This window comes from Phyllostomus discolor, chromosome 2 (assembly GCF_004126475.2).
Source record: "Phyllostomus discolor isolate MPI-MPIP mPhyDis1 chromosome 2, mPhyDis1.pri.v3, whole genome shotgun sequence".
Taxonomy (NCBI): domain Eukaryota; kingdom Metazoa; phylum Chordata; class Mammalia; order Chiroptera; family Phyllostomidae; genus Phyllostomus; species Phyllostomus discolor.
In genome coordinates, this window is record NC_040904.2 from 211,034,758 (window position 1) to 211,057,932 (window position 23,175).

A 23,175-nucleotide genomic window follows, 5' to 3' on the forward strand; every position below is an offset into this window, starting at 1 on the left:
GCCCTCCTCCTGTCCTCTCGGGCTCCCTGCGGCCTGTCCGACCGCCCTCCCCCCTGCGGCCTCCCAGGTATGCGGATCCTGGTGAACCTGCTCCTGGACACGCTGCCCATGCTGGGGAACGTCCTCCTGCTCTGCTTCTTCGTCTTCTTCATCTTCGGCATCATCGGCGTGCAGCTGTGGGCGGGTCTGCTGCGCAACCGCTGCTTCCTGGAGGAGAACTTCACCATGTGAGTCAGCCCCGGCCCCTGGGCGGCTCCCGGCCAGGGCCCCCTGGTGCTGCATCTTTGAGGGCTGGGAGAGTCTCCCCACTGAGCACCTGGTTCCAATCCTGACTCCCCAAAGTGCGGGGAAATCGAGGGGCGTGGGGAGGTGAGTTAGCGGTGGGTCTCCCCTGAGCAGCTGGACCGTAACATGAGCACAGGAGGCCTCTGAGCTCTCAGAGTCACCATCACAAAGTCCCGGTCTACGAGGAAACCACCAAGGTGCTCATTCAGCTCCCAGGGACGCGCGTGTACATAATACAGGGTTGTAACCCGGTAACTGGGAATCGGGGCCAACAGAGCGGGAGCAGCAAGCCGCAGCCGACCCACGAACAACACAGGTTTGACCTGCTGCGTAGGTCCGCATCGGTGCAGGTTTTTTTCCCCAAAAAATACATCAGAAAATCCTGTGGAGATGTGCGACAATTTGCAAAGACTTGCAGACAAATCTTAGAACTTTCTTATTAACATTTTCTTCTCTCCAGCTTACTTTACTGTAAGACTGTAGTGTATAACACAAGTGTGTGGATCGACTGTTTCTGTTATTGGTAAGGCGTCCGGTCAGCAGTAGGCTGTTAGTCTTTAAGGTTCTCGGGAGCCAGAAGTTCCGCGTGGGTGTGTGACCGTACCGTCTCTGGGTTGTTTCGGGGCCGGGGGTGGAAGGGGTGGGCTGGGAGGGCGAAGGGCCGTGAAGACCCAGGAAGCCGTGAGGCCCACAGGGACGAAGCAGACAGACAACCCTCAGGCAGACGCGGAACCTGGTGCTGGAATGACAGCACAGCCGGCCCTCCCTGTCAGTGACTCCCAGTCACCCGGGAAGGGTCCCCACGCGTGCGGCCCCCTTGTGTCTCAGAGCCGGGGCGTAGGTTGCTCCTCAGACACGCCTGTCAGCAGCTGTTTAAACGAAGCTTCGGCTTTTGGAGGAGCTGGGGTGAGTTGCCTGGGAAGTTTGACGTCTACAGAATCCCAGCGTCTTCGAGTGTATGCACGGATGTGTCTGCACACGAGGGTGCGTCCGCCCGTTGTCTGATGCATTAGTGCACGCCTGCGATGCGCCCGGCGGGGGGGGGGGGGGGGGGAGATCAGGAAGGCACTTCCAGTCATCCTCCCAGGCGACAAACGCACCCGAGGGGGCACCCCACGCCGAGCCCGCGGCGCAGCAGAAGACGGAGCGTTTGCTCTGCCGTGCAAGGCTGCAGGGCGCCTGGTGTGCACGGGTGCTCCGTGGCGAGGCCCGTCATTGCTGGTCCAAGTTTTTATACCTTTTTAATCCTTCTTTGTTGAGATATAAATCACATTCAGTAGCAGGCACAAGCGTCACATGTGCGGCCTAAGGAGGCTTGCCCTGGGTGTGCGGAGTGTCCATCCATCTACCCAGAGAAACTTGCACGCCCGGGAAGCCTCCCTCCGGTGCCTTCCCAGTGGCTGCCCGTTTTGGAGGTTTCTTTAAATGGCATCCTCTAGGACGTTACCTTCTGTGGCTGCGCCTTGGGCCCAGCACGACACGTCTGTGAGGCTCATCCCGGTTGTCATGTGTCAGTAGCTCCTTCTCCATCACCGCTGAGGATCCCGCGGAGTGAGAACACCGCCCCTTCTGTTCCCATTCTGCCGTTGACTTGGGTTGTTTCTGGGTTTTGGGGTCTCATGACTCATAAATGTTCTTGTATATGTCTTTGGATGGACACAGCCACCCTTTCCTCTTGGGTCAACGCCCGGGGATGGAGTCACCGGGTGAAGGGCGTGCGTATGTTTCGCTTCCGTGGGTTTGGCCGCCCCGTTCTCCCACACGGCTGCACTCGGCGTCCACTGGAGCCGTCTGAGAGGGCCAGTCGCCCCACGCCCGTGGCAGAACTCGGCGGTGGCTCTGACTGTGGTTTGGGTTTGCGTTTCCCTGCTGACTGATGGTGGCGTGCATCTTTCGTGTTTTATCAGCCCTTTGCATGTCTTCTTGGGAAGTGTCTGTTACGGTCTCTAGCCATTTTAAGATAGCATTGTCTTTCTTTTTCTCGTAAATGTGTGGTCGTTCTTTATATCCTGGATCCGGGCCCTGTGGTGGGTATTCGGTGTTTTATTCCAGTCTGAGTTTTCCCTTTTCACTCTCAGAAGCTCTTCGAGGTAATGAAGTCCAGATTATCAATCATTTTTAAAGTATTGCTTTGTGTGTCTAGTTTAAGAAACGTTTTCCTCACCCAAGGTCATGTCTGAAAATATTCTCCCACGTTTGCTGTTAGAAGCTTTCTTGTTCTGTTGTTCACATTTCGGACCACGTGTTCCAGCTGAAACAGTTTCTAGTGTGGTGTGTGGTGGGGGCCGGGGTCTGCTTTTCCCCGGTGTCCCCCTGTCCCATTACGTTGGTCGGGAAACCCGCCCTGCCCCCACTGAGCTGCAGTGGGGCCTTCGTCGCAGGCAGGTGTCCGTGGGTGTTTGGGTGTGTGTGTGTGTGTTCACTGCTGATGGAGGTTCCTAAAGCACACGCCAGAACGGGTGTACTGATTTCCGCTCCCACCAACAGTGTGTGAGCGTGTCGGTTGGCATGCACCCTTTTGCACACTCAGAACCGTCAACCCTGAAATGTGTGCCATTAGGATGGATGTGAATGACCACGGTGTTCTTTTCGTTTGCACTTTCCTGTGGGACGTGAGCACCTCTTCCCACACATTGGCTGTTCTCATTGTCTCTGTGGGTTTTTGTCTTTTTTCTCCCCAGTGGGTTCTTTTTATGTTCTTATTGATCTAGTTTTCTTATTGATTTATTTTTCTTATTGATTTTTCTTATTGAGTTTTCTTACAGATTTTTAAGATGCTCTAGTTATCTTTTATCTGTTTTATATGTTGAAAATACTTTGTTTTTGTTTTTATAAATAAAGTTTTATTGGAACACAGCCACACCCACCATTCTGTTTCCCGGGCCTGTTTTCACGTGCTCCGGGGGCGGAGTTGAGTAACTGGCACTGAGACCGTGTGGACTGCAGAAAACTATTTTCTCTCTGGCCCCTTGCAGACAAAGTTGGCCTCCCTTTTACTTCAGTTTGTTGCTTGTCTTTTTACTTTGTGTGCTATGGTTTCTGTGCTAGAAATGTTACATTCATATTTAGTCACTATTGACCTTTTTCTCTGTAGAATTTGGATGTTGTGTGCCTTATCCAGGAAGGCCTTACCTATCTTTTTTAAAAGCTTAAATGTATTGGGGTGTCACTGGTCAGTCGAGCCCACAGGTGCCCAGCATGCATTTCTGTGGTCCCTGGTCTGCATCGTGCACTGTGTGCCCCCAAATCACCATCCGTTACCTATATTTGGCCCCCTATACCCTTTACTGCCCCTCCCCCTTCCCTCTGTGGTCACGGCCATACTGTTGCGTGTGAGTTTCAGTTACATGTCCCACGTATGAATGAAATCATGTGGTTCTTGGCTTGGCCTTATGTATCTTGAGTTAACAAAAAGCATTCCATATTTTCTTATAATATTTGTGTGGTTAGATGTGTTGCCTTTATGCTTTTTAATCCACTGGAAATTTTTTTTTAATTTATATATTTTACTTAAGCTAATATATCAAAAATATAAACAACTAATAATGAGAAATTTACATTCTTTTCTTCTTTTGATACCAAGTCTTCAAGAAGCTTATTTGTGTTTACAGTGTGAGGTAGGGAATCTATCTTCATCATCTTTCAAACGGACAGCGGTTGTCCCAGCACCACTGGTTACGTGGCCCCTCCATCGCCCATGGATCTGAAAGGCGTCTCTGTTACACTAAGTTCTCTTTCACACACACGTTGTCCCTGTGCACCGTGACGGCCCATGAACCTCTCTGTTCTGGTGACAATATTACTGTAGTAATAGCTGTCGTTGTAGAGTATTTTGCTGTCTTGTAGGGCTGGGCTGCACTCATATTTCCTGTTTTAAAAAGTTGTCTTGACTGGTCCCTCGTGCAGATAAATCCTAGAGCCATCTGGCCAGGTTCCACAGACAAAACCCTGTTGAGATGTTGGCTGGGATTCCGGCACATCATAGATGAGCGCTTCGGGAGGGCAGGGCAGGGGTCGCTATCTCTGTGTTACAGATGGGACATTGAGGTCTGGAGGGGGAAGTGACCTGTCCAAGGTCCCGGAGATGGGACGGGTGGGTCGGTAACATTTGGCATCTGTTCACTGAAGGCCTCCTCTGTGCCATCCACACAGTGTGGGCACTAGGGGTGCTGGGACCCAGTTCCTGTCCGAAAAGCACCCAGCCAGCCTCCCAGTGGAGCTGGGTGCATGTACCCCAGCAGCAGGAGTGGAGGCCGGTGTAGGACACAGGCTGGCTGGGGGGCCGGGGGCCAGGATCAGCTCTGCCTGATCCCTCAGGGAAGCCTCCTGGGGTGGGGCGACCCTGGAACTGACCACAGTGGTTCCCGGGGAATTTCTGTGGCAGCCTCGGAGGTGGGGAAAGGTGTCCCAGGTGGAGGGAACAGCATGTGCCAAGGCCTGGAGGTGGAGGCAGTAACCCCTCCCCTTCCCCTCTCGCACCCGCCACCGTCTGTGGACAGACAAGGGGATGTGGCCCTGCCCCCCTACTACCAGCCGGAGGAGGACGACGAGATGCCCTTCATCTGCTCCCTCTCGGGGGACAACGGCATCATGGGCTGCCACGAGATCCCGCCGCTCAAGGAGCAGGGCCGCGAGTGCTGTCTGTCCAAGGACGACGTCTACGACTTCGGGCCGGGGCGCCCGGACCCCAACGCCAGCGGGCTCTGCGTCAACTGGAACCGCTACTACAACGTGTGCCGCACGGGCAGCGCCAACCCGCACAAGGGCGCCATCAACTTCGACAACATCGGCTACGCCTGGATCGTCATCTTCCAGGTGAGGCCCCTGGGGCCGGACCGTGCTGGGGGGGCGGAGCGAGCAGCGCCCCCCCGACCCCAGTGCGCAGTGCATGCTGGGAGGGAAGAAGGGGCAGGAGCAGGGCCGTGGAGAGGCCCCTAGGGGGCGGGGCCTCACTGGGGTGGCTGCCCGCTCGCTGTGCTCTGGGCGCGGCGGGGTCACGGGATTCAGAGCTCCCAGGCGCGAGGTGATCACAGCCCAGCAGCTGCATTGTGGGGCCTGTCTGTGGGACAGGGCGGGTTCGCTGCCTGGGGGCTCCTTCTTTGCGGAAAACGAACAAGACAGCTGTGCTGGGGAGGACCCTGTGTCTGTCTTGCCCAAAGCTGCTCTGCCTCCGTCTCCGGGAGGGAGTGTGTGGGGACAGAGTCCCACCAGCTGCACCACGGCCATAGTCCCCGGGCGTGGCTGAGCTTGCCCCCAGCCCTGCTAGGTGGGCTCCGTTGGCCCCACACACTGAAGGGAAGAAGCTGAGGTTTAGAGAGTGGCCCACTGGTGAGCCGGAGCCCAGGGACCCCTCCGGCCAGCCCTCCCACCTTGGTGTGGTGGACTGGAAAGGGGGTGGGCTCTGGCTGGACAAGGACCAGGTCAAGGTCCACTCCTTGGCTGTGCGCCCTTGGGCAGGTGCCTTACCCTCTCTGAACCTCTGTCTCCTCACCTGGAGGATGAGGGCGCAGGTGCCTGCCCTGTCTGAGAGGCGGCACATGTAAAGCGACCTGGCACACAGTAGGGCCCCTGTCAGGGGCGCTGTCTTTGCTGCCTGCCTTTCCCGAGGCTCAGCTCGGCTCAGGCTCTCTCCCCGTCTGCTCCGCCCGGCTGCAGGTGATCACTCTGGAGGGCTGGGTGGAGATCATGTACTACGTGATGGATGCGCACTCCTTCTACAACTTCATCTATTTTATCCTGCTCATCATAGTAAGTGTCAGGGAAGCTGGCCTCTCCAGGCAAGCTCAAGGACTCGTGGACCAGGGGACGGGGTTGGGGTCTTGGGGGGTCCCCGGGGAGCTCCTCAGAGCCGGGAGAGCTGGGTGGGAGAGAGCAAGGGTGGCAGTTTTTAAAATGCAGCTCAGCAGCGGGTGATTGAAAGGACGCGTCGGGGGCGGTGGCTGGAAGCATCCATCACGTCTGATTGTCTTCATCTCTCATTCCTGGCATCTGAGTCCAGCCCGTGGCTCCGCTCCTGTTTTTCTGCCTCCCAGTCCCTGGGATACATGCGTTTCATTGACCTGAGCCCCGTGCAGCCCCCGGGTGGAAGCTTCCCCAGGGGCCCGGCTTCCCCCTCTTTTCCTGGGCCGGGAAGGCGGGGTGCTCTGAAATGGAGGCCCGGCCTGCTTCCCAAGCAGGGCTTGAAGAGGAGGCTGAGGCTGTGGTGACCTGGTGGAGCTCCCTGAAACTCTGGGAGAGACCCCACCTCTCAGCAGCCCTGCCTTGGTGGGGGTGACGTGGAGCTGGAGATGGGGCTCCATCTGCTCCACAGAGCAGGGCCCCCTTGTGGCCAGCCCCTCCTGCCCTCGCCCCCACAGGCTCCCCAGAGCCAGCTCATCTGCCCTATGGCTGTGCGGCTGCATCGCTGTGCCGTGCCTGGCTGCAGCTACAGCCACAGCCCCCGCACAGTCCCCAGATGTCAAGGCGATTCACTCCTGGGAGAGTCGCTGCAGCCTCCCAGCTGCTGCTGCGCGCTGGCTTCTCTGGCTTCCTGGTGGTGGGAGAGGGAGCAGCACCCCCTCCTGGGCTGGTGGGACCTCGTCCTGGGGGTTCAGAGCAAGCTGACCGAGGACCCACCTGCTGTTGGTTTTGCTCTGATGTCTTCCTGGGGCGGCTGGGGCTGTGGACCCGTAGGAGGCCCCCAGGGTAAGGGAGGTGGATGCAGACCTCGTTCAGTGTTGCCGCTCATCCGCTGGTTGGCCCAGTCCCCGGCGCGCTCAGGGACGCCTGCCCTACGCCAGGCCCGGGGCAGGGTGCTTGGAGCTGAGCAGAGAGCCAGATGGGCCCTACCCTGGAGGAGCTCACCGTCTCGGGGGTGAGATGGGCTACAGCAGGCAGTGATCAGACAGTATCTTAGGAACTGCGATAGAGGGACACCCAGGGAGACCTCTAACCCAGCTCAGAGGAGGGGTGGGAAGTGGGAGGCTTCCTGGAGGAGGTGACACCAGAACGGAGCCTTAAAGGCTCAGGGGTGGGGAAAGGGGGAGCGGGTGTGACAGCCAGAGGAAGAGCCTTCCCGGCAGGGGTGTTCCCAGAGACCCTGCAACAGACAGACCCCTCCAGCAGGGGGCGCGGAGAGTGCGGGGGCAGCTAGAGAAGTCCAGGTGTCCACAGGCAGGCCGGAGCGTGCTCTGGCGCCGATGCTGGGGTGGGTGACCACCCGCGCCACCCACCGCAGGCCCCTTCGCTCCCGAGCTCACAGTGAAATGGGGGACAATGACAGTCCAGATGGAGCCCGAGTGACCATGCTGTCCTTGACCCCCTCACCCCTGGCCATGCAGTGTCACCTGCTTGTTCCTTAGGTGGGGAGCAGGTGCCCAGAGTGGTGAGGTGCCTGGCCAGGACGCCCTGCTGGGGTGAGCCCTTAGCCCTCAGCCCCAGGTCCCCAGTGCTGCCTGTGCGTGGAGAAGTTCCAGGCTGGCCGTGTCTGAGCCTTCCATTTCGCAGACAGGGAGGCGGCGGTCCAGAGGGCATGGGGAGCCGCCGGGGTCCCCGGGGCAGCGGCAGCAGCAGAGGCAGAGGCAGGCTGGGCAGGCGGCTGGCAGGTGTCAACTCCACAGGGCAGGCCCCGTCCCCCTCACACACGCCCGGAATGGAGCAGGTCTCCAGGAAATGCCTTTGAAGGAAGTGACTGGGAGAGTGAGCGAGGGGGCCATGTTCTTACCTGGGAATTTTCCCAGAGTCCTCTGGGTGTGACAGGCCCCAGCTCGAGGCTGCAGAACCCCAGCTCCCCAGCCATGCCGTAGGGGAGAGGAGGGAAGAAGGGTGAATCAGTGACCCGGGCTACAGCCTGCAGGACCCTCCGGGTGGGCAGCCTGGAAGGGAGGAAAAGCCGCCCACCCCCTCCCTCACTGGCAGGGTCTGAGCCCATTCAGAGGCTTAGCAAATGCCAGGGGAGGGCTCGCCTTCTGGAACCCAGAGCAGGAGGGGCCCCTGGAGCTGAGTCCTGGGGCTGAGGTGGCAGGACTCCGGCGCTACCCCGGTGGGTAGCTTCTCCCACCACCCCGCCCAAGCCCACACAGAGCCACATGGGCAAACCCGCTCTCAGGGATATCTCTCTCTTCTTGTGTGGACGCCCAGCCGGGGCCAAAGGCAAGGTCAGACAGACGGCAGGGCTGCTGTTGTGCCTTCCTTCCTGGCCTCAGCGGCGATGTCCCCAGTGGGAGGGCAGCTGTGGCCAGAGCCTGGGGGGCCTAAGGGGGGCAGGTTTGGAAGCAGGTTCCGGGGGCCCTGGGGAGCTGCCCGGGCCACTGCCGCCTGCGGCCGTGGGCTCCTCTTGGAGCCGGGCCTCAGTGCTCTTTTCCTGTCCCTGCCTGTGCCGTGCCCGTCTCTCCGGGCCCCCACCCTCCTCTCCCCCCGCCCCTGCCCCTCTGCGTCTCCTGCACCCTCTGCTTCTGTTCTCTCTGAGCCTGTCTCTCTCTCTCTCTCTCGGTGTCTCTCCTCGTCCTTGTGTCTCTGTGCGCCTGGCTGTCCCTGGTTGTCTGCCTCCCGCTCTGGCCTTTCCCCGTCTCCTCTTGTATCTGTCCCTGTCCCTCCCCCTTTCTTCCTTCCATCCTGTCTCCTGTCCCTCCGCTTCGCACCCCGCCTCACCACTCCGTCTCCGCCTCTGTGTCCCTGTCCCTCCCCGTCTCACCTGTCTCCCTCCTGCCCCACCCCCTCTCCTGCCTCTCCACACCTCCCCGTCCCCTCTGTCCCTGTCCTCTCCTCCCGTTGGTCACAGGTGGGCTCCTTCTTCATGATCAACCTGTGCCTCGTTGTCATAGCGACCCAGTTCTCGGAGACCAAGCAGCGGGAGCACCGGCTGATGCTGGAGCAGCGGCAGCGCTACCTGTCCTCCAGCACGGTGGCCAGCTACGCCGAGCCCGGCGACTGCTACGAGGAGATCTTCCAGTACGTCTGCCACATCCTGCGCAAGGCCAAGCGCCGGGCCCTGGGCCTCTACCAGGCCCTGCAGAGCCGGCGCCAGGCTCCCCCAGGCCCGGGGGTCCCCACCTCCGCCAAGCCCGGCCCCCGCGCCAAGGAGCCCAGGCACTTCAGTAAGTAGCCCTGCCTCCCGTGGCCTCCAGGGGGCCCCACGTGGGCCTCGTGGGCTTCCCGCTGGCGACTCCCAAACGGCGCTGTTTGCGAGGGTGTCTCCCTGTCTCCCTGGCATCAGCGGAGCCGGCCAGTCCAGCAGGCCGACAACCCTGGTCTCCCCTGAGGGCTCCAGCCCACACCCTTCATTCCCTCCCTGTTTCCCGCCCACCTGCCGGCACCTGGCTCCAGCCTGGGCCCTGGAGGGGCTCCCTCCCCGCCTGGCATGTGCACGTGGGCTCAGGCTCCACCCCCAGGACCCAACTAGAGAGACACGAGGGACTGTCTGCCCTTGGTCTTGTGAAACTCTAACATCTGCCCCACTGCAGCTGGCCTCGCTCCGCATGGGGTCCTGCCATCCCTGAGCGCTTGCTAGTGCACGCGAGCAGTGGCCAGTGGCCACCCCGAACAGAGGGCCGGCCGGCTACCCTGCGAAGGCGTGGCACGTTGGGGACACTGGGGCCACTCTGCGACCTCCTGCCTCCGGTCCACTTCTTTGCTTCCCTGACCATCATGGGCCGTTTCTGAGAGTCAGCACTTGAGGTTTAGGAAGGGCTCTCGGTTCAAACAGGCCTGAGGAGGGGCAGAGTGGGGGGTATTGTCCCCCGAGAGGATGTCAGAGTTTTGGCTCAGTGGGGCCACCGCCAGGGAGAAGCGAACCTCAGGAGGAGGCAGCTGTGCCACAGTAGGGGGGCCCACCCCAGGCCCGTCCTGCCCTGGTTGGTGCTCAGAAGGAAGTCAGCAGGTGGCAGGGCTGTGCCCCCGAGTGGGTGCTGACATGTGGCCTGGGACAGCCCTGGGCCTGCTGCAGGCCTCAGTGTCCCCCTGGAGCGTGAGGGACAGGCCACGTGCAGCAGGGGTCAGCCCGTCCTGGCCCTGCCCCTGCGGGTCTCCTGTTCTGGGAACCTGAGATTCTTGGGAGGCAGGCGGAGGGCGCATGCTCGGAGCTGCCCACCCTGGGCACCGGCTGTCCAGGCGGTCCAGGCGTGGTCTTGGGGAGGCCCCAGGTGGCTCGTGGGCTGGCCCGGCACTGGGATGGGGGAGCCGAGCGAGGATGGCACCTGGCGTTCTTGGGCGATCGGGAAGGGGAGTTTCCTGCAAGAGGATTCCTGTTGCTGTCCATTCCCCTGCCCTGGGGACCTGCTGTCCATTCCCCTGCCCAGGAGGTCCCAGGGGAGCTCCTGGAGGGGCCGTTACTCTCAGCCCAGGCCTTTGCACCAGGGAGCCCAGCCCAGAGTACGTGTGGGGCCGGGGGGGTTGGAGGAGGAGGAGGGTCTTTGCCCTGCCCCCCAGCTGAGTGGGAACCCATCCCTGGGCCTCTGATCACCCCGCCCCGGCTCCCGGGATGACTGAGTTAGAGGCCTCGTCCAGGGCATTGGAGCTATTTGGAGGCAAGTGTAGAAAGGAAAGGAGACATTATATGTTTTTATTTCCCTTTAACAAAGGTACTTTTGCTTACACAAGTAAAGCGTGTTTATTCTAGCAAAATACAGACAAACACAAAGAAGGACCCCACCCACCCAGAGAGGGCCCCTCCGACTGCCTTTGCAATGGTTTGCAGATTGCTGGCTCAGGTCCCAGCCTGGCCAGGCTGCTCACCCTCCCTGGGCGGGGCGGTGAGGGGGTGAGGGCTCCAGCAGCCCCCGCCCTCACCCCTGTCTGGCCCTGGGGGGGCCTGTCCTGCCTCCTTCCCCTGGACCTGTCTCAGCTCCTGCCACGGGGGTCCGGGGGCCTTCTGGAGAGGGCTCGCTCCCTGCCGGGGGCTCCTGCCCCCCTCCCTCCCTCCCTCCCTCCCTGGGACACAGGCCCGCTGTACAGGCGGGAGAACTGAGGGCCGCCAGGGCCGCCTCGGCTTCCTCCGGGGGGCGCCCACCTCCACACCGGCCTGGCTCTTTGAGAAGCTCTTCAGCCGGTTCCCCAGCTCTGTGATGTCAGAAACCAGGGTGGTGGGGAGGGGCTGAGGCGTGGGGAGGGTCGGGTCCGGGACTGGCCCGGGGCCGGGGCCAGGAAGTGAGGAGGAAGCACAGCTACTGTGGACGTGTGTCCCAGACGCTGTTTTGGGCCCATCGTGGGCACTAACCAATAGGAAACCCCGCAGCCCCGCATGGGGGGCGCTCCTGGCCCAGGCTTCTGCACAGGGGCAAACAGAGCCCAGCAGGCGAAACCCTTTCCTCGGGAACCCCAGGCCACTCGGCCCCGGGTGGGGCTGGCATGTCCAGGCAGACCCTGTGGGCAACGGGGGCCTGATGCCCACACGCAGCTCTGTCCCAGGGTTAGGGCTCCGGGCCTGGTGGCGACAGGGGCTGCCGCCTCTGAGACCTCGAGTGTGCCCTCTGTTTGCTTTCCAGAGCTGTGCCCAAGACACAGCCCGCTGGACCCGACGCCCCACACGCTGGTGCAGCCCATCTCTGCCATGCTGGCCTCCGACCCCGCCAGCTGCCCCCGCTGCCAGCAGGAGGTGGGCCGGCGGCCCTCGGGCCTGGGCAGCACTGACTCGGGCCAGGAGGGCTTGGGCTCGGGCGGCTCCGGCAGTGGTGAGGACGAGGTGGAGGGGGATGGCTCCCGGAGCAGTGAGGAGGGGACCTCCTCGGGGCTGGAGAAGGAGGACGAGGAGGAGCAGGCGGACGGGGCCGCCCGGCTGTGCGGGGACGTGTGGCGGGAGACGCGAGCCAAGCTGCGCGGCATCGTGGACAGCAAGTACTTCAACCGCGGCATCATGATGGCCATCCTGGTCAACACCGTCAGCATGGGCATCGAGCACCACGAGCAGGCCAGTGGGGCGGGGTGCCGGGCCGGGCAGGGCACAGTGCGGGGTGGGGGGCCGGGGTGCGCCAGCCAGCCCCCTCCAGCCCGGTGTGCTGCACACCATGTGTGTCTGTCTGCCCCGCCGGCCAGGGCTGCGTCCAGCCCCCCAGGTGGCCTTAGCGCCCAGCCCGGGCCCAGCACAGAGGAGGGGGCTCAGGTGTCTGCTGTGTGGGCGAGTGAGTGCCCGCGTGCAGCAGGGCTGGGCTGGCCCGCCTGGGGCGGGAGGGAGGCAGAGCCGGTCCTTGCCTCCTCAGCAGCCCGGCAGGGACCCGGGACACCCCCGCACACCCCCGTCAGTCACTGCTCAGTGTAACCTCCACTCACTGCTTCTTCCCCACGTGCGCCCCCTGTCCGTGCTCCCCAGGACGGTAGGAGAGATGTTTCCAGAGGCTGGGCTCTGCCCTGCCCGCAGCCTTCCGCAGCTCCCCATGCCCTCGGCTCAGACCACACTTCGTACTGATGCCGAGTCTCCCCGTGCCCTGCACATGACATACCTCAGCTCACACGGCGTCCCCCGCTCCGGTCCCCAGTGGCCCCCTTACCCCCTCGGCACTGGGGGTGGCTCTGTGGTCTCCCTCCCGGCCACCCCGTGGGTGCCCCTGTCCTCAGCCCTGCTGCCGGGGGTGCCGGGGGCATTGCCTGAGTCGGATGGTGTATCCCAGGCCCCTGAGGCCATCGGGGTAGGGCCAGGGGTTCAGAGGTGAGGGGCATTCAGAGAAGGGGTCCCCAGCATGCTGGGAGTAGCCCCTGGGAGAGAGGCTGGCTTCCCGGAGGGGACAGGAACCCGGGGCGGTTGCGTACAGGAGGGGAGGAGGCTCCATGTGGGGACACGAGATGGAGGGCTGTGGGGGGTTAACCCAGATGTCCCCAGTCTGTAGGCCACACCCAGATGACAGCCCGGGTGACACCCCCACCCTGGCTCCACTTGGAAAAGCACCCTTTTCTGGCTCCCGGTGTTCCCCGCCCGTAGGTGACCCCAGCCCTGGGAGGGCTCCCCACTTGGCAGCTGGCAGCCCTGAGGCCCAGGGAGGGGCGGTCGCTGGCCGCAGGGCTCGGCACTTGGAGGCCCCTTCGCCTCCTGCAGCCCCGGCTCTGCAGAGCCCTGCCCGCCGCCCGCCCGCCCGCTGCGCCCTGCGGTAGGCCACGCTCTCATTTCCCTCTTCATTAGTTCGCCAAGCGCAGGCCCCATTCAATTTACTTAAATGCGGCCCCTGGGGCTGCCGTGACACTCTGTTCAGAGCTGCTGGTTTACCAGCCATTCTGGCTTAATTAAACAGGTCTTTGGGGAGGGCCGGGGAAGGCTGTCAGCATGGGAAAGCTGGGGAGACAGGCCGCCCGGACCTTCTCGCCGGGGGTCCAGCCTCGGGGCCTTTGCCTGGCTCAGGGCTGCGGGAGGCCAGCATTCCTGGGGAAGGCCCCACAGGGACCCCGTGCCTGGGGGCACTGGCTCTCTCCAGTGGGGCAGCACCGGGAGGGCCGGTCACAGCCCTGCCACACCAGAGCCCGGGCACTCTCCGTGCCAGTGGCTTCCCGGGACCAGCTTGCAAGAGCAATTTCCTAACACAGGGATTTTGCAAGGACATCACTAAACACAGTCGGTAGCTTGGAATTGGCCACGGTGGAAATATTTACACCACAGAAATTGGCATACACCACAAGTCAGGGTTATTCTTCAGAGGCCTGTTTGCCGCGGTTAACCGTGTCTTCTCAGCTGTCCCCTCCAGGGCAACACGGCAGCCGGGCAGCCCTGTCTGCTGGGCCGGGCCTCTCCCTCCACCCATCGGCCCCGGCCTCAGGCCAGGCCATGGCCCCTGCCCGGGCCAGCTCAGGGTCTCCCTGCTGGGCCTGGCCCCCCACTGCCATAGCCTGCTCCGAGCAAGCTTTCTACCCTTGAGTATGGCGGAGCCTCAGCTCTTCGGCACTGCAGGCACCCCGGGGTCTCCACCGAGCTGGGAGAGGCAGTTCTCACTGGGTGGTTTCCTGCCCCTTCACGGGGTTCACCTCGTTTTTTAAAAATTATTTTATTGTTCAAGTACAGTTGTCTGCATTTTGTGCAAGTACAACTGTCTGCATTTTCAGTTTCTTTATCCGAGAAGCAGGTGCCCTAGCTTTGTGCCCTCTCCCTCAGAGGGAACGGCTCCCATGGACAGAGCACCTACTAAGTGCCAGATCCTGAGCCTGCATGGTGTACTGAGTCCTCACAACCTCCTCACAGAGTGACTGGGGAGGTGAAATGCATTAAGAAGCCTGGCACATAGTAGGTATTCCCTAGTTAGGAATTATTTTGAAACTTTCCTTGGAGCCGTATACCACCACCTTTGGGGTGAGCTTACCATCTGCTATCTGGAGCCTCAAAAAATTAATTAAAGAAAAAGTGAGGGGGAGGGAGAATTTTAAGAACGCTCTTTATAAAGTGGCTCCGAGTGGCAGCCAGCGTCCGGCAGAGCCCCGCGCGGGCCCACCTGTGGGCTGCTGGCATTTTTCTCTCTCTCCCCACGACTCCCAGACATCGCTCCGTGGGAAGTGATTTGCCCCGTGTTTGTTTTGAGCTGCCTTGAGTGGCTTCCACAGAGAGAGGGGGGACTCAGAGCCCCATGGGGGCAGGGGGAGAAGGGGAGGAGCAGGGAAAGCGGGTGAGCACGGCCCGCTCTCCTGCAGGGACGGCGACCTTGAGGGGAGGCACCCTGGGTGCCCGCCTCTTGAGGCTGCCCACCCTGCTGGCAGGGAGCTTGGTGTGGCCACCGTGGTGGCAGGTGGTGAGAGGAGGGAACAGGGCCTGGCCGCTACGTCCTTACTCCGTCTATGCGGTGGGGGCCTCCCCTGACGCTCTGGTCACCGTGCTCGAGGGAGAGGTGACCTCACAGCTGCCCGTGGCCTTTAGGTGGCCACTGCTGCCAAAATCACGATGGGGCGTCACCAGGTTCCTGGTGGCCACAGACGCCAGTCTCTGCAGGTACTGGCCTGGGAGAGGGACAGGTTAGAGGGAGTGCCAGCCAGGCAGGGACCTGCTGGTGACCCACGAGGCCGTCAGAGGGTGCTGAGTGCTTCCCCAGCCCCCGCCACCCTGGGAGGAGGGTGGGCCCAGAGCTGTCTGGAACTGAGGCTGCGTGACCAGCAGGTGGGCTCGGGCACCAGACCCCTCATCGGCACCTGCAGTCGTGTTTCGTCCCATCTCTTCCCCGACCATCCTCACGGCAGCCCTGTGCGGCAGGCGGGGTGGGCGTCGTAACCCCACCGGGCAGATGGGGAAACTGAGGCTCGGAGAGGTGGAATGGCTTGCCCCAGGTGGCAGCCCCAGGTGTGGTGCGCGGCTGTTAGAGCTGGGCTCTGGGGTTCCACAGGGTGGACAGGGGGTGGACAGGGACTGGGAGCAACATCTGTCTCCACGTCTCCCTCTCCCGGCTGTCCCCTGTCTAGGCCAGTGACCCCTCCTGAGCTGGGCAAGGCTGTCCTGGAGCTGGAGGATGGTCTCCAAGTGGGACAACAAAAAAACAGAGGGTGTTGTTCCTCTGGGCAGGGCAGGGGTACAGGGAGCCTCCTGAGGTAGGGGTGACCCAGGCCAGGGCGTGTACACTGGTCCCAGCTGCCAAGGGCTGCATTCGAGGCCTCCAGACCGGTGGATGGGCCAAAGCCGGCTCTCTTCTCCCTCCAGCAGCCCCCAAGTCACGGCCGACCCAGGTCTGGGGTGAGCCTGGGAAGACGAGGCTGGGGTGGCTGGGTGCCCGACATCCCAGCTCTGTGCTGGCTTGGGGGAGGGAGGCACCAACATGGATTGCAGTCAGGGAAGGCTTCCTGGAGTTGGTGGTACTGGAGATGGATGCTGAAGGAGACTAGATCCCATCAGTGAGACAGAGGAGAGGCAGGAGCAGGGCCCAGGAGGCTGGGGAGCTGTCCATCTGCGGAGGGTCCTGAGGCTGGCCTTGTCCTTAGGGCCGTGGGGCCAGGGAAGGCTTGTAAACAGGGCCGTGACAGGTCTGTGCTGAACCGGACCCTCAGGTCAGAAAAGTGGAGCCGGTGCCTGGGCCACAGGGTGGGGAGCTGGGTTTGGGAGCCGATCCCACCGCAGGCCGGCTGTGGCGCCGGGCCTCAGGCTTTCTGCCTGGGAAGTGGGGATGCCACAGGGTGGTGACGTCTGAGGCTCAGAGAGAGAATCCGTGGGGGGGGCCAGCACCTCCTGGCACGTGGGAGATGGTAGCAGCCACCGTTGTGGTTACCGTGGGGATGGTGCTGGGCTCCAGGGCTCCTGGGGGCAGTTTAGACTCTTGCCCCTGCAGGAATGGCCAGGGGCGGGGCTACCTGGTGCCTCCCAGGCCTGGCATTGATGGGGAGGGTCTGGCCCTGCCCCTGCCCACCTCCCTCCACTCCTGGACTCACCTCCAGGTGGCAGCCCCTCCTCACCTGACCCCACCCTCCTGCCTCTGGTTGAGTCTGGCTTTTCTGCCCTCGGGCATCCCCTCATTCCCTGGGCGGATCTTTGCAATTTCCAGCTGCTTCTCCCCAGCCTCCATCTGTCTGTCTGTCTGTCTCTCCCACTCACTGTCTCGCTCCCAGAGAAACACTCTCAGGAGTGACGGATGATCCGTTAGACAAAGATGAGCAGGTGTGTACTTGACTAGACAAACAGCTGTTTTGAGGGCAGAGGGACGCCCGTGGGTGACCTTCCTAGGGGAGCGGCGGGCCCGCCCCCACCTGCAGGCAGTGGGTGATGCGGCGTGGGGCTCAGAGCAGAGTGGTGGTCCGCTGTGGTGGATGGCCAGCACCATAGTCTTCACCTCCCCGGTGTCGAATGTCACCTGGCCGGCAGCAGGGAAATAAATGGTGGCTCTGAGCGGCCTCTGGGCCCCGACTAGCCCTGGGTGCTGGGCCCCTGCCCCTCGCCACAGAGGGGCCCCTGACGGGACCACTCTGTGAGTCAGATGTAATCACAGATGGGAGGGGGTTTCTCCTTTCATCCGGACTGGAGAAGAACTGGCGGTTTTATTAGATTTCCCAGGCACCAGGCAGGAAGCGGTGGTTGGTTTTTTTCCTTCTCCTTGTAACCCAAATGGAATCAAAGTCAGGCCCCTTCGGTGCCCGGCCCCGGGAAGAGGGACTGGGCTGGGCTGGGCTGGGGTGGGCGGTGCTGATGGATGGCTGGCCCCTGCCCTCCCGCCCTGACTCTGGCGGGGCCTTCAGCCTGGTCCCCTTCTCATCTCCCTGTCACCTGCTCCCTCTCAGCTTTGCGGTCTCTGATGAGATGCCAGTTCCTCCAGGAAGCTGCTCCTGACCCCAGTGGTCCCCGAAACACTCAGCTTTCCTGTTCTTAGCGCCTACGTACGGACTGGTTAGCTCACCTGCGTGTGGGGCTTTGCCCCCGGAGCCTGCCCTTCCCCGGGGCTGGAAGGACGTCCTGACTCCTTCCCTCCATCCCCCACGCCCCTGCACCCTGGGTAGCATGAGCCTGCACACGGTGGAGGCTCAGTGCCCGTACCGGTGAACGGGTGGAAGAGGGGCGGAGGAGTTCGGGGTAGTGGGGGGTCTTGGCATGTGTAACGGGCGAGCAGTCTGGAGTCTGGCCTGGCTCAGCGCTCGGCTCTGCCGCATCCTTGCCGGGGCGCTCTGAGCAAGTGCGCTCACTTCACCCAGCCTCTGTCTCAGCCACCTGAGGCCACCTGAGACACCAGCATGTGTGCACTGGGTGGCGAGCTCAGTACGGGCCAGTGGTCAGGCCTGTTGGATGGCCCTTCCCTTGTCCGTGATGCAGTGGGCACAGCCTGGCTCCACGGGGAGCAGAAGCCGGGCCCTTCCCCGTCCCGGAGGGATGGTGGCGGGGACAGAGGGGCTGGAGCCGCATGTGGCCCTTCGAGGAGAGATTTGGATACCTCTCGTTCCACTCCCTTGTTTTGTGGATGAGGAAACTGAGGCCAAGGAGGGGTGGGGTGGCCCACACCGTAGCCCGTTTCGTACACTGGGGTCGCTCCGATGGTCCCATTTGCAGGGGTGTTGCCTGGTGCTAAAAACCAGGAGGTGGACAGCTCGGGGGCAGCAGGCCGGTCTGTAGCCAGTGGGGGCTGGTCTCCCTGTGACCCGTTTGTGGCTTTCCCTGTTCACTTCCTGGGCCCCCGTGCTCTCCCGTGGGACATGGGCGGAGTGAGCCCCACTGACTGGGGTGCTTGAGGGAATGAAGATCCATGTGGCACACAGTAGGGGCATGGTCTCCAGCGTCCCCTCCCAGGGTGTCGTGGTCTCCCGACACTGCAGTCCCGGGAGGGCCCTGGCTAGGCAGTGAGAGGGGAGGGCTGGACGGGAGGGGGTGGAGGGCCGGGGAGCCCGAGAACCAGGCCGCCTGGCTTCCAGCCCTGGCTCTGCCTCCCACCAGCCCCGCAGCCTCGGGCAGCACACGGGCCCTCTCCGAGCCTGCTTCTCCATCTGTACAACGGGTGTCGTCATGCCTCCCTCCATGCGCAGCCATAGTGCCAGCTCCGAGTTTGTGGAGGGTCAGCCCGTGGGGTCCCACCGTCTCAGGGGGCCTCTCAGAACCCGGGGCAGCAGAGCCGCCAGGCCCTTAAGGCCGTGGTACTGGGTTTCCGGCACGGACACCGCCCTGCCCGGCCACGCAGCCACACACGCCTTGCCACCTCCCTGGGGTCCTAAGAGCCGACGGGCGTCCGTGGGGGACCCGTGGCTGCCTCCCGCCTGACGACAGGGTTGCCCCACGCCCCGCAGCCCGAGGAGCTGACCAACATCCTGGAGATCTGCAACGTGGTCTTCACCAGCATGTTCGCGCTGGAGATGCTGCTGAAGCTGGCCGCCTTCGGGCTCTTTGACTACCTGCGCAACCCCTACAACATCTTCGACAGCGTCATCGTCATCATCAGGTGCCTGTGCCCCCCGCGCCCCCACCCCGCCGGTCCCCGTCCCCAGGCCGAGGGCCCAGAGCTGGGGAAGAGGGGGCTGGCCCAGCCTGTGCACGGAGTGCGTGAGGTCCGAGGAAGCCAGTGCCGTGGAAACACAGTTAACCAGAATGTTTACAAGTGTGTGACGTGGCCGTCTCCGTGCGGCTGGATTAACACATTAGACAGCGGAGTCTAGCGACAGGCCTGTGACTCCCGTCATCCCCAAGAAGGGGTGAGCGTACACTGTCTTCGAAAACACCCACCACGTCAGCCATCGTGGGATATAAAACCAGTGATTTCCATTAACCACGAGGTCACGGGAACCGCCAATTTTCTGTATCTTGTTGTTTCTATTCATAATCAAAAGAACGTTAAATCTCAAAGAGAGCTCAGCGACCTTCGCGGACCTTCTGAATTCTGTCCATAGACACCCTGGGGGAGGGGCCCGCGGGCTCCAGGTTGGGAGGGCCCACCTCAGGGTGCCCCGGAGCCGCCGTGACCCGTGAGACCTAGTGTTGGTCGGGTGAAGGAAGGGATGAGTGATGGAACTCCACCTGGTCCTCTGCCCCGCCCCACTCCCTGCCCCCCCCCGCCCCGCCCCCCCCGCCCCTCCCCTTGCAGCATCTGGGAGATCGTGGGGCAGGCGGACGGCGGGCTCTCCGTGCTGCGGACCTTCCGGCTGCTGCGGGTGCTGAAGCTGGTGCGTTTCATGCCGGCGCTGCGGCGCCAGCTCGTGGTGCTCATGAAGACCATGGACAACGTGGCCACCTTCTGCATGCTGCTCATGCTCTTCATCTTCATCTTCAGGTGAGCCCTGCCCCCCCCCCCAGCCACGCCGGGTGGGGCTGCGAGCAGGAGCGTGGCTGGGCCGAGTTCCCCGCTCCTTACTCCCCTGTGGCTCTGGGCGAGCACTGCCCCTCTGAGTGGCAGGGCGCACTTCTGTCGAGCGGGGCCAACACAGCGTCCTCCGGTCCCACCGGGTGATTCTGAGGAGGACACAGGCTAAGCGGGCCAGAGCCTGGTGTCCGAGGGTCCCTCGAGCCGCCTCTGCCCCTCCCCCCCCAGCATCCTCGGGATGCACATCTTCGGCTGCAAATTCAGCCTCCGGACGGACACGGGCGACACGGTCCCCGACAGGAAGAACTTCGACTCCCTGCTGTGGGCCATCGTCACGGTGTTCCAGGTGAGCGTGCGTCCATACGTGGCGGGGGGCCCAGGACGGTTTTCTGGCTGATGCTCCCAGCCTTGGAGACCCCACAGAGCATGTCTGACGGGGGGCAGGGGACCCTCAGCTCCAGCTCAGTGGGCGGGTCTGGGGTGTGTGGCCCGGCCGGTGCAGGACAGGCTCTGGGAGCCGGGCTGCCCACCCTATGCCCATGCCTGGCCCATCCGCTCCCACCCGGAGACTTTGGGCGTGTTAGGAGTGTTCTCTGAGATGCCCCCCCCCCGGCACGTGGACATGGTGGAGTGAGTGTGCATACGCAGTGCAGTGGGGGCAGAAGGAGCGGGGGAGGAGGGAGGGTGGGCTTGTGCTGCGGGTGCAGGCGGGTCGCACGAGCAGGGCAGAGGATGGGGCTGTGCAGGCAGGAGTGGCGCTCAGCGAGGAGTGAATGTCAGTGCAGGGGTGTGCGACACGGGCTTGAGGTGCGGGTGCGCTGGGGGCAGCAGGCCGAGCAGTGTGTGTGTGTGTGTGTGAGTGTGTGTGAGAGTGAGCAAGAGGCAGAGCCGGGTGGGCACTCCCCCAGCTACCGCTGGGATACTCCAGGTCCCTGGGAGTGCCCGAGCACCTGCGGGAGGATGCTGCAGGTGTGCCTGGGCCGCCGTGCACCCAGAGCTGTGCCATTGCCGCCCAGAGGGCTCCGCCTGTCCTTGGGCGGGGCGGGGCGGGGCCCGGGGGTGCCCTGGTGCTGAGCTGCGCCCCCTCCCCCACAGATCCTCACCCAGGAGGACTGGAACGTTGTCCTCTACAACGGCATGGCCTCCACCTCGCCCTGGGCCTCCCTCTACTTCGTTGCCCTCATGACCTTCGGCAACTACGTGCTCTTCAACCTGCTGGTGGCCATCCTGGTGGAAGGCTTCCAGGCGGAGGTGACTGTGGCCCTGGTGGAGGAAGCACCCCCACGGGGCCTGCACCGGACTGGGTGAGGGGAGGGGGTCTTGATGGGGGAGGGATGCAATTCAAACATCTAGCAGGCGAGTCTCCAGAAGAGAGGGGGTTGCCAATGAAGTAGTGAGCTTCCCGTCATAGGAGGCATGGAAATAGAGGCAGCGCCTGGGGTCCCTGCCTCTCCCCGAGGGCTGCAAGGCTAGGCTTGTCCATCTCTGAGATGCTCAAGTCTCCGAGGCCTGGGGCTCTGGACCCTGCCTCCTCTGTTCTCCGAGGCTTTGGGAACTTGCAGTCAGGCAGACAGGGGGGTCTAGGGCCCCGTGAGCTCGTCACTTCCCTTTCCTGAGCCTCAGTTTCCGCATTTGTAAAACGGGGGTGAACACGTCCATTGGCAAGTTCTCGAGGGAGTGGAGGGCTGTGCCGACGTGTGTTCCAACGCGAGGGACGGTCTCCTAGGGCGACGCCAATCGCTCCTACTCGGATGACGACCAGAGTTTGTCCAACGTGGAGGAGTTTGACAAGCTCCAGGAGGGCCTGGACGGCGGCGGAGGTAAATGGAGCCAGGACCCGTCCCCGAAGACCCAGGGTGGGCACAGCCTCTGGGGCAGAGCCTCTGGTTTCCCCTCCAGCTCGGGCTCTGCAACCGCTCATTTCTGTGGCTTGTTGTTTGTGCTCCTAGTTGAAAGATGGGCTCAGTCTCAACAAGTCTGTGACCTTCGTGACCTTCCTGAGTTCTAGACTCAGGGCTGGCTGCAGGCCACCCTCCCGCCTCCACACAGTGTAGCCTGTTGGGAAGAGCCTTGGGCCTCAGGATGCCTGGTTTTTGGTCCTGTTTGGTGCCCTTTGGAAGCTTGGGGCAAACCGCCCCAGCCCACGCCGTGCCCTCAGTAACTGGGCTGGGGGCCTCCGCCTTGCTTCCCCCTGTGGCCATGGGAGTGAGGTTCTCATGCTGAGTGAAGCTCGGTGGTTGTCCTGAATACAGAAGGCAATGGAGTCACTTATGCAACATTAAAGCCAAGAGCCCTGCAGGCAGGGCAGAGGGGAGGCACAGGTGATGGGGTCCAATCTGGAAGACTTCCTGGTGGAGGAGGCCTCCCCAGAAAAACACCCTCTCCATTTCAGTTATTGTCCACGTCCACTTATTTGTCTCATGGCTTCTTTTGCTCTTGTTCTGGCCTTCTGCCCGCCCCTCCCTCTGTCCCCTTCTCCCCCCTCCAGATCCCAAGCTCTGCCCAATTCCTCTGACCCCCAATGGGCACCTGGACCCCAATCTGCCTCTGGGCGGACACCTGGGCCCTGCTGGGGCTGCAGCACCTGCTCGCCTGTCGCTGCAGCCGGACCCCATGCTGGTGGCCCTGGGCTCCCGCAAGAGCAGCGTCATGTCCCTGGGGAGGGTGAGCTATGACCAGCGCTCCCTGGTGAGTCCCTGGGGGTGCTCTGGGGGTGGCCGCTCCCTGATGGGCATGCGTGAGGGACCTGGGGGGCGGAGTGCCTGCCAGTCCAGCTTCAGACCGGTACCCAGGCTTTGAGCGCCAGAGTGTCCAGCAGGAACCAGGCAGGGATCACGTCTGTTGCACTTTTGGGTTCTTGGTGTCAGAGAGGGACCGGGCGACAAGGGGTGAAGGAATGAATGAGTGAGGCCTGTGGGTCTGGTGTGGAGAATCAGGTACTGACGTGGGTGCCATGGTAGGAGCTCCAGGGCCAAGAGCCGGGCCGGGGGTGGCCGGGCAGACCCAAGCTCGACTCCGGCCTCTGACACGGCCAGGCTGTGCAGCCAGGAGGAGGCTACAGCCCTCTCTGAGCTCAGTTTCCTTACATGTTAACAGGAGGATGGCCCTGACTTGCCGTAGCTTCCTCGAAGGAAGTGGGGTGGGGAGCAGATGGGAGAGCACTGTAGACACGCCCACACGCCCGTGGGTGTGGGGGGAGTGAGAGGCTGGGTGGGGGAGGACCCCTGCCGTCTGGCTGGTTCTGGCCCCCGCTGGCCTGGCC

General features: G+C 62.6%; 1 protein-coding gene across 2 annotated transcripts in view; it reads left to right on the forward strand.

Moving 5' to 3' along the window:
* CACNA1I (calcium voltage-gated channel subunit alpha1 I) overlaps window positions 1-23,175 on the forward strand; it is a 103,933-nt gene that overhangs the window by 55,544 nt on the left and 25,214 nt on the right. For both annotated transcript variants that reach the window (XM_036019648.1, XM_036019647.1), the window contains 11 exons: window positions 68-227; window positions 4,785-5,100; window positions 5,941-6,033; window positions 9,044-9,359; window positions 11,745-12,166; window positions 18,907-19,058; window positions 19,698-19,883; window positions 20,142-20,259; window positions 21,009-21,164; window positions 21,640-21,733; window positions 22,402-22,601. In XM_036019648.1, the coding sequence (XP_035875541.1) occupies window positions 68-227; window positions 4,785-5,100; window positions 5,941-6,033; window positions 9,044-9,359; window positions 11,745-12,166; window positions 18,907-19,058; window positions 19,698-19,883; window positions 20,142-20,259; window positions 21,009-21,164; window positions 21,640-21,733; window positions 22,402-22,601 (2,213 nt within the window). The remainder of the gene's footprint in view (window positions 1-67; window positions 228-4,784; window positions 5,101-5,940; window positions 6,034-9,043; window positions 9,360-11,744; window positions 12,167-18,906; window positions 19,059-19,697; window positions 19,884-20,141; window positions 20,260-21,008; window positions 21,165-21,639; window positions 21,734-22,401; window positions 22,602-23,175) is intronic.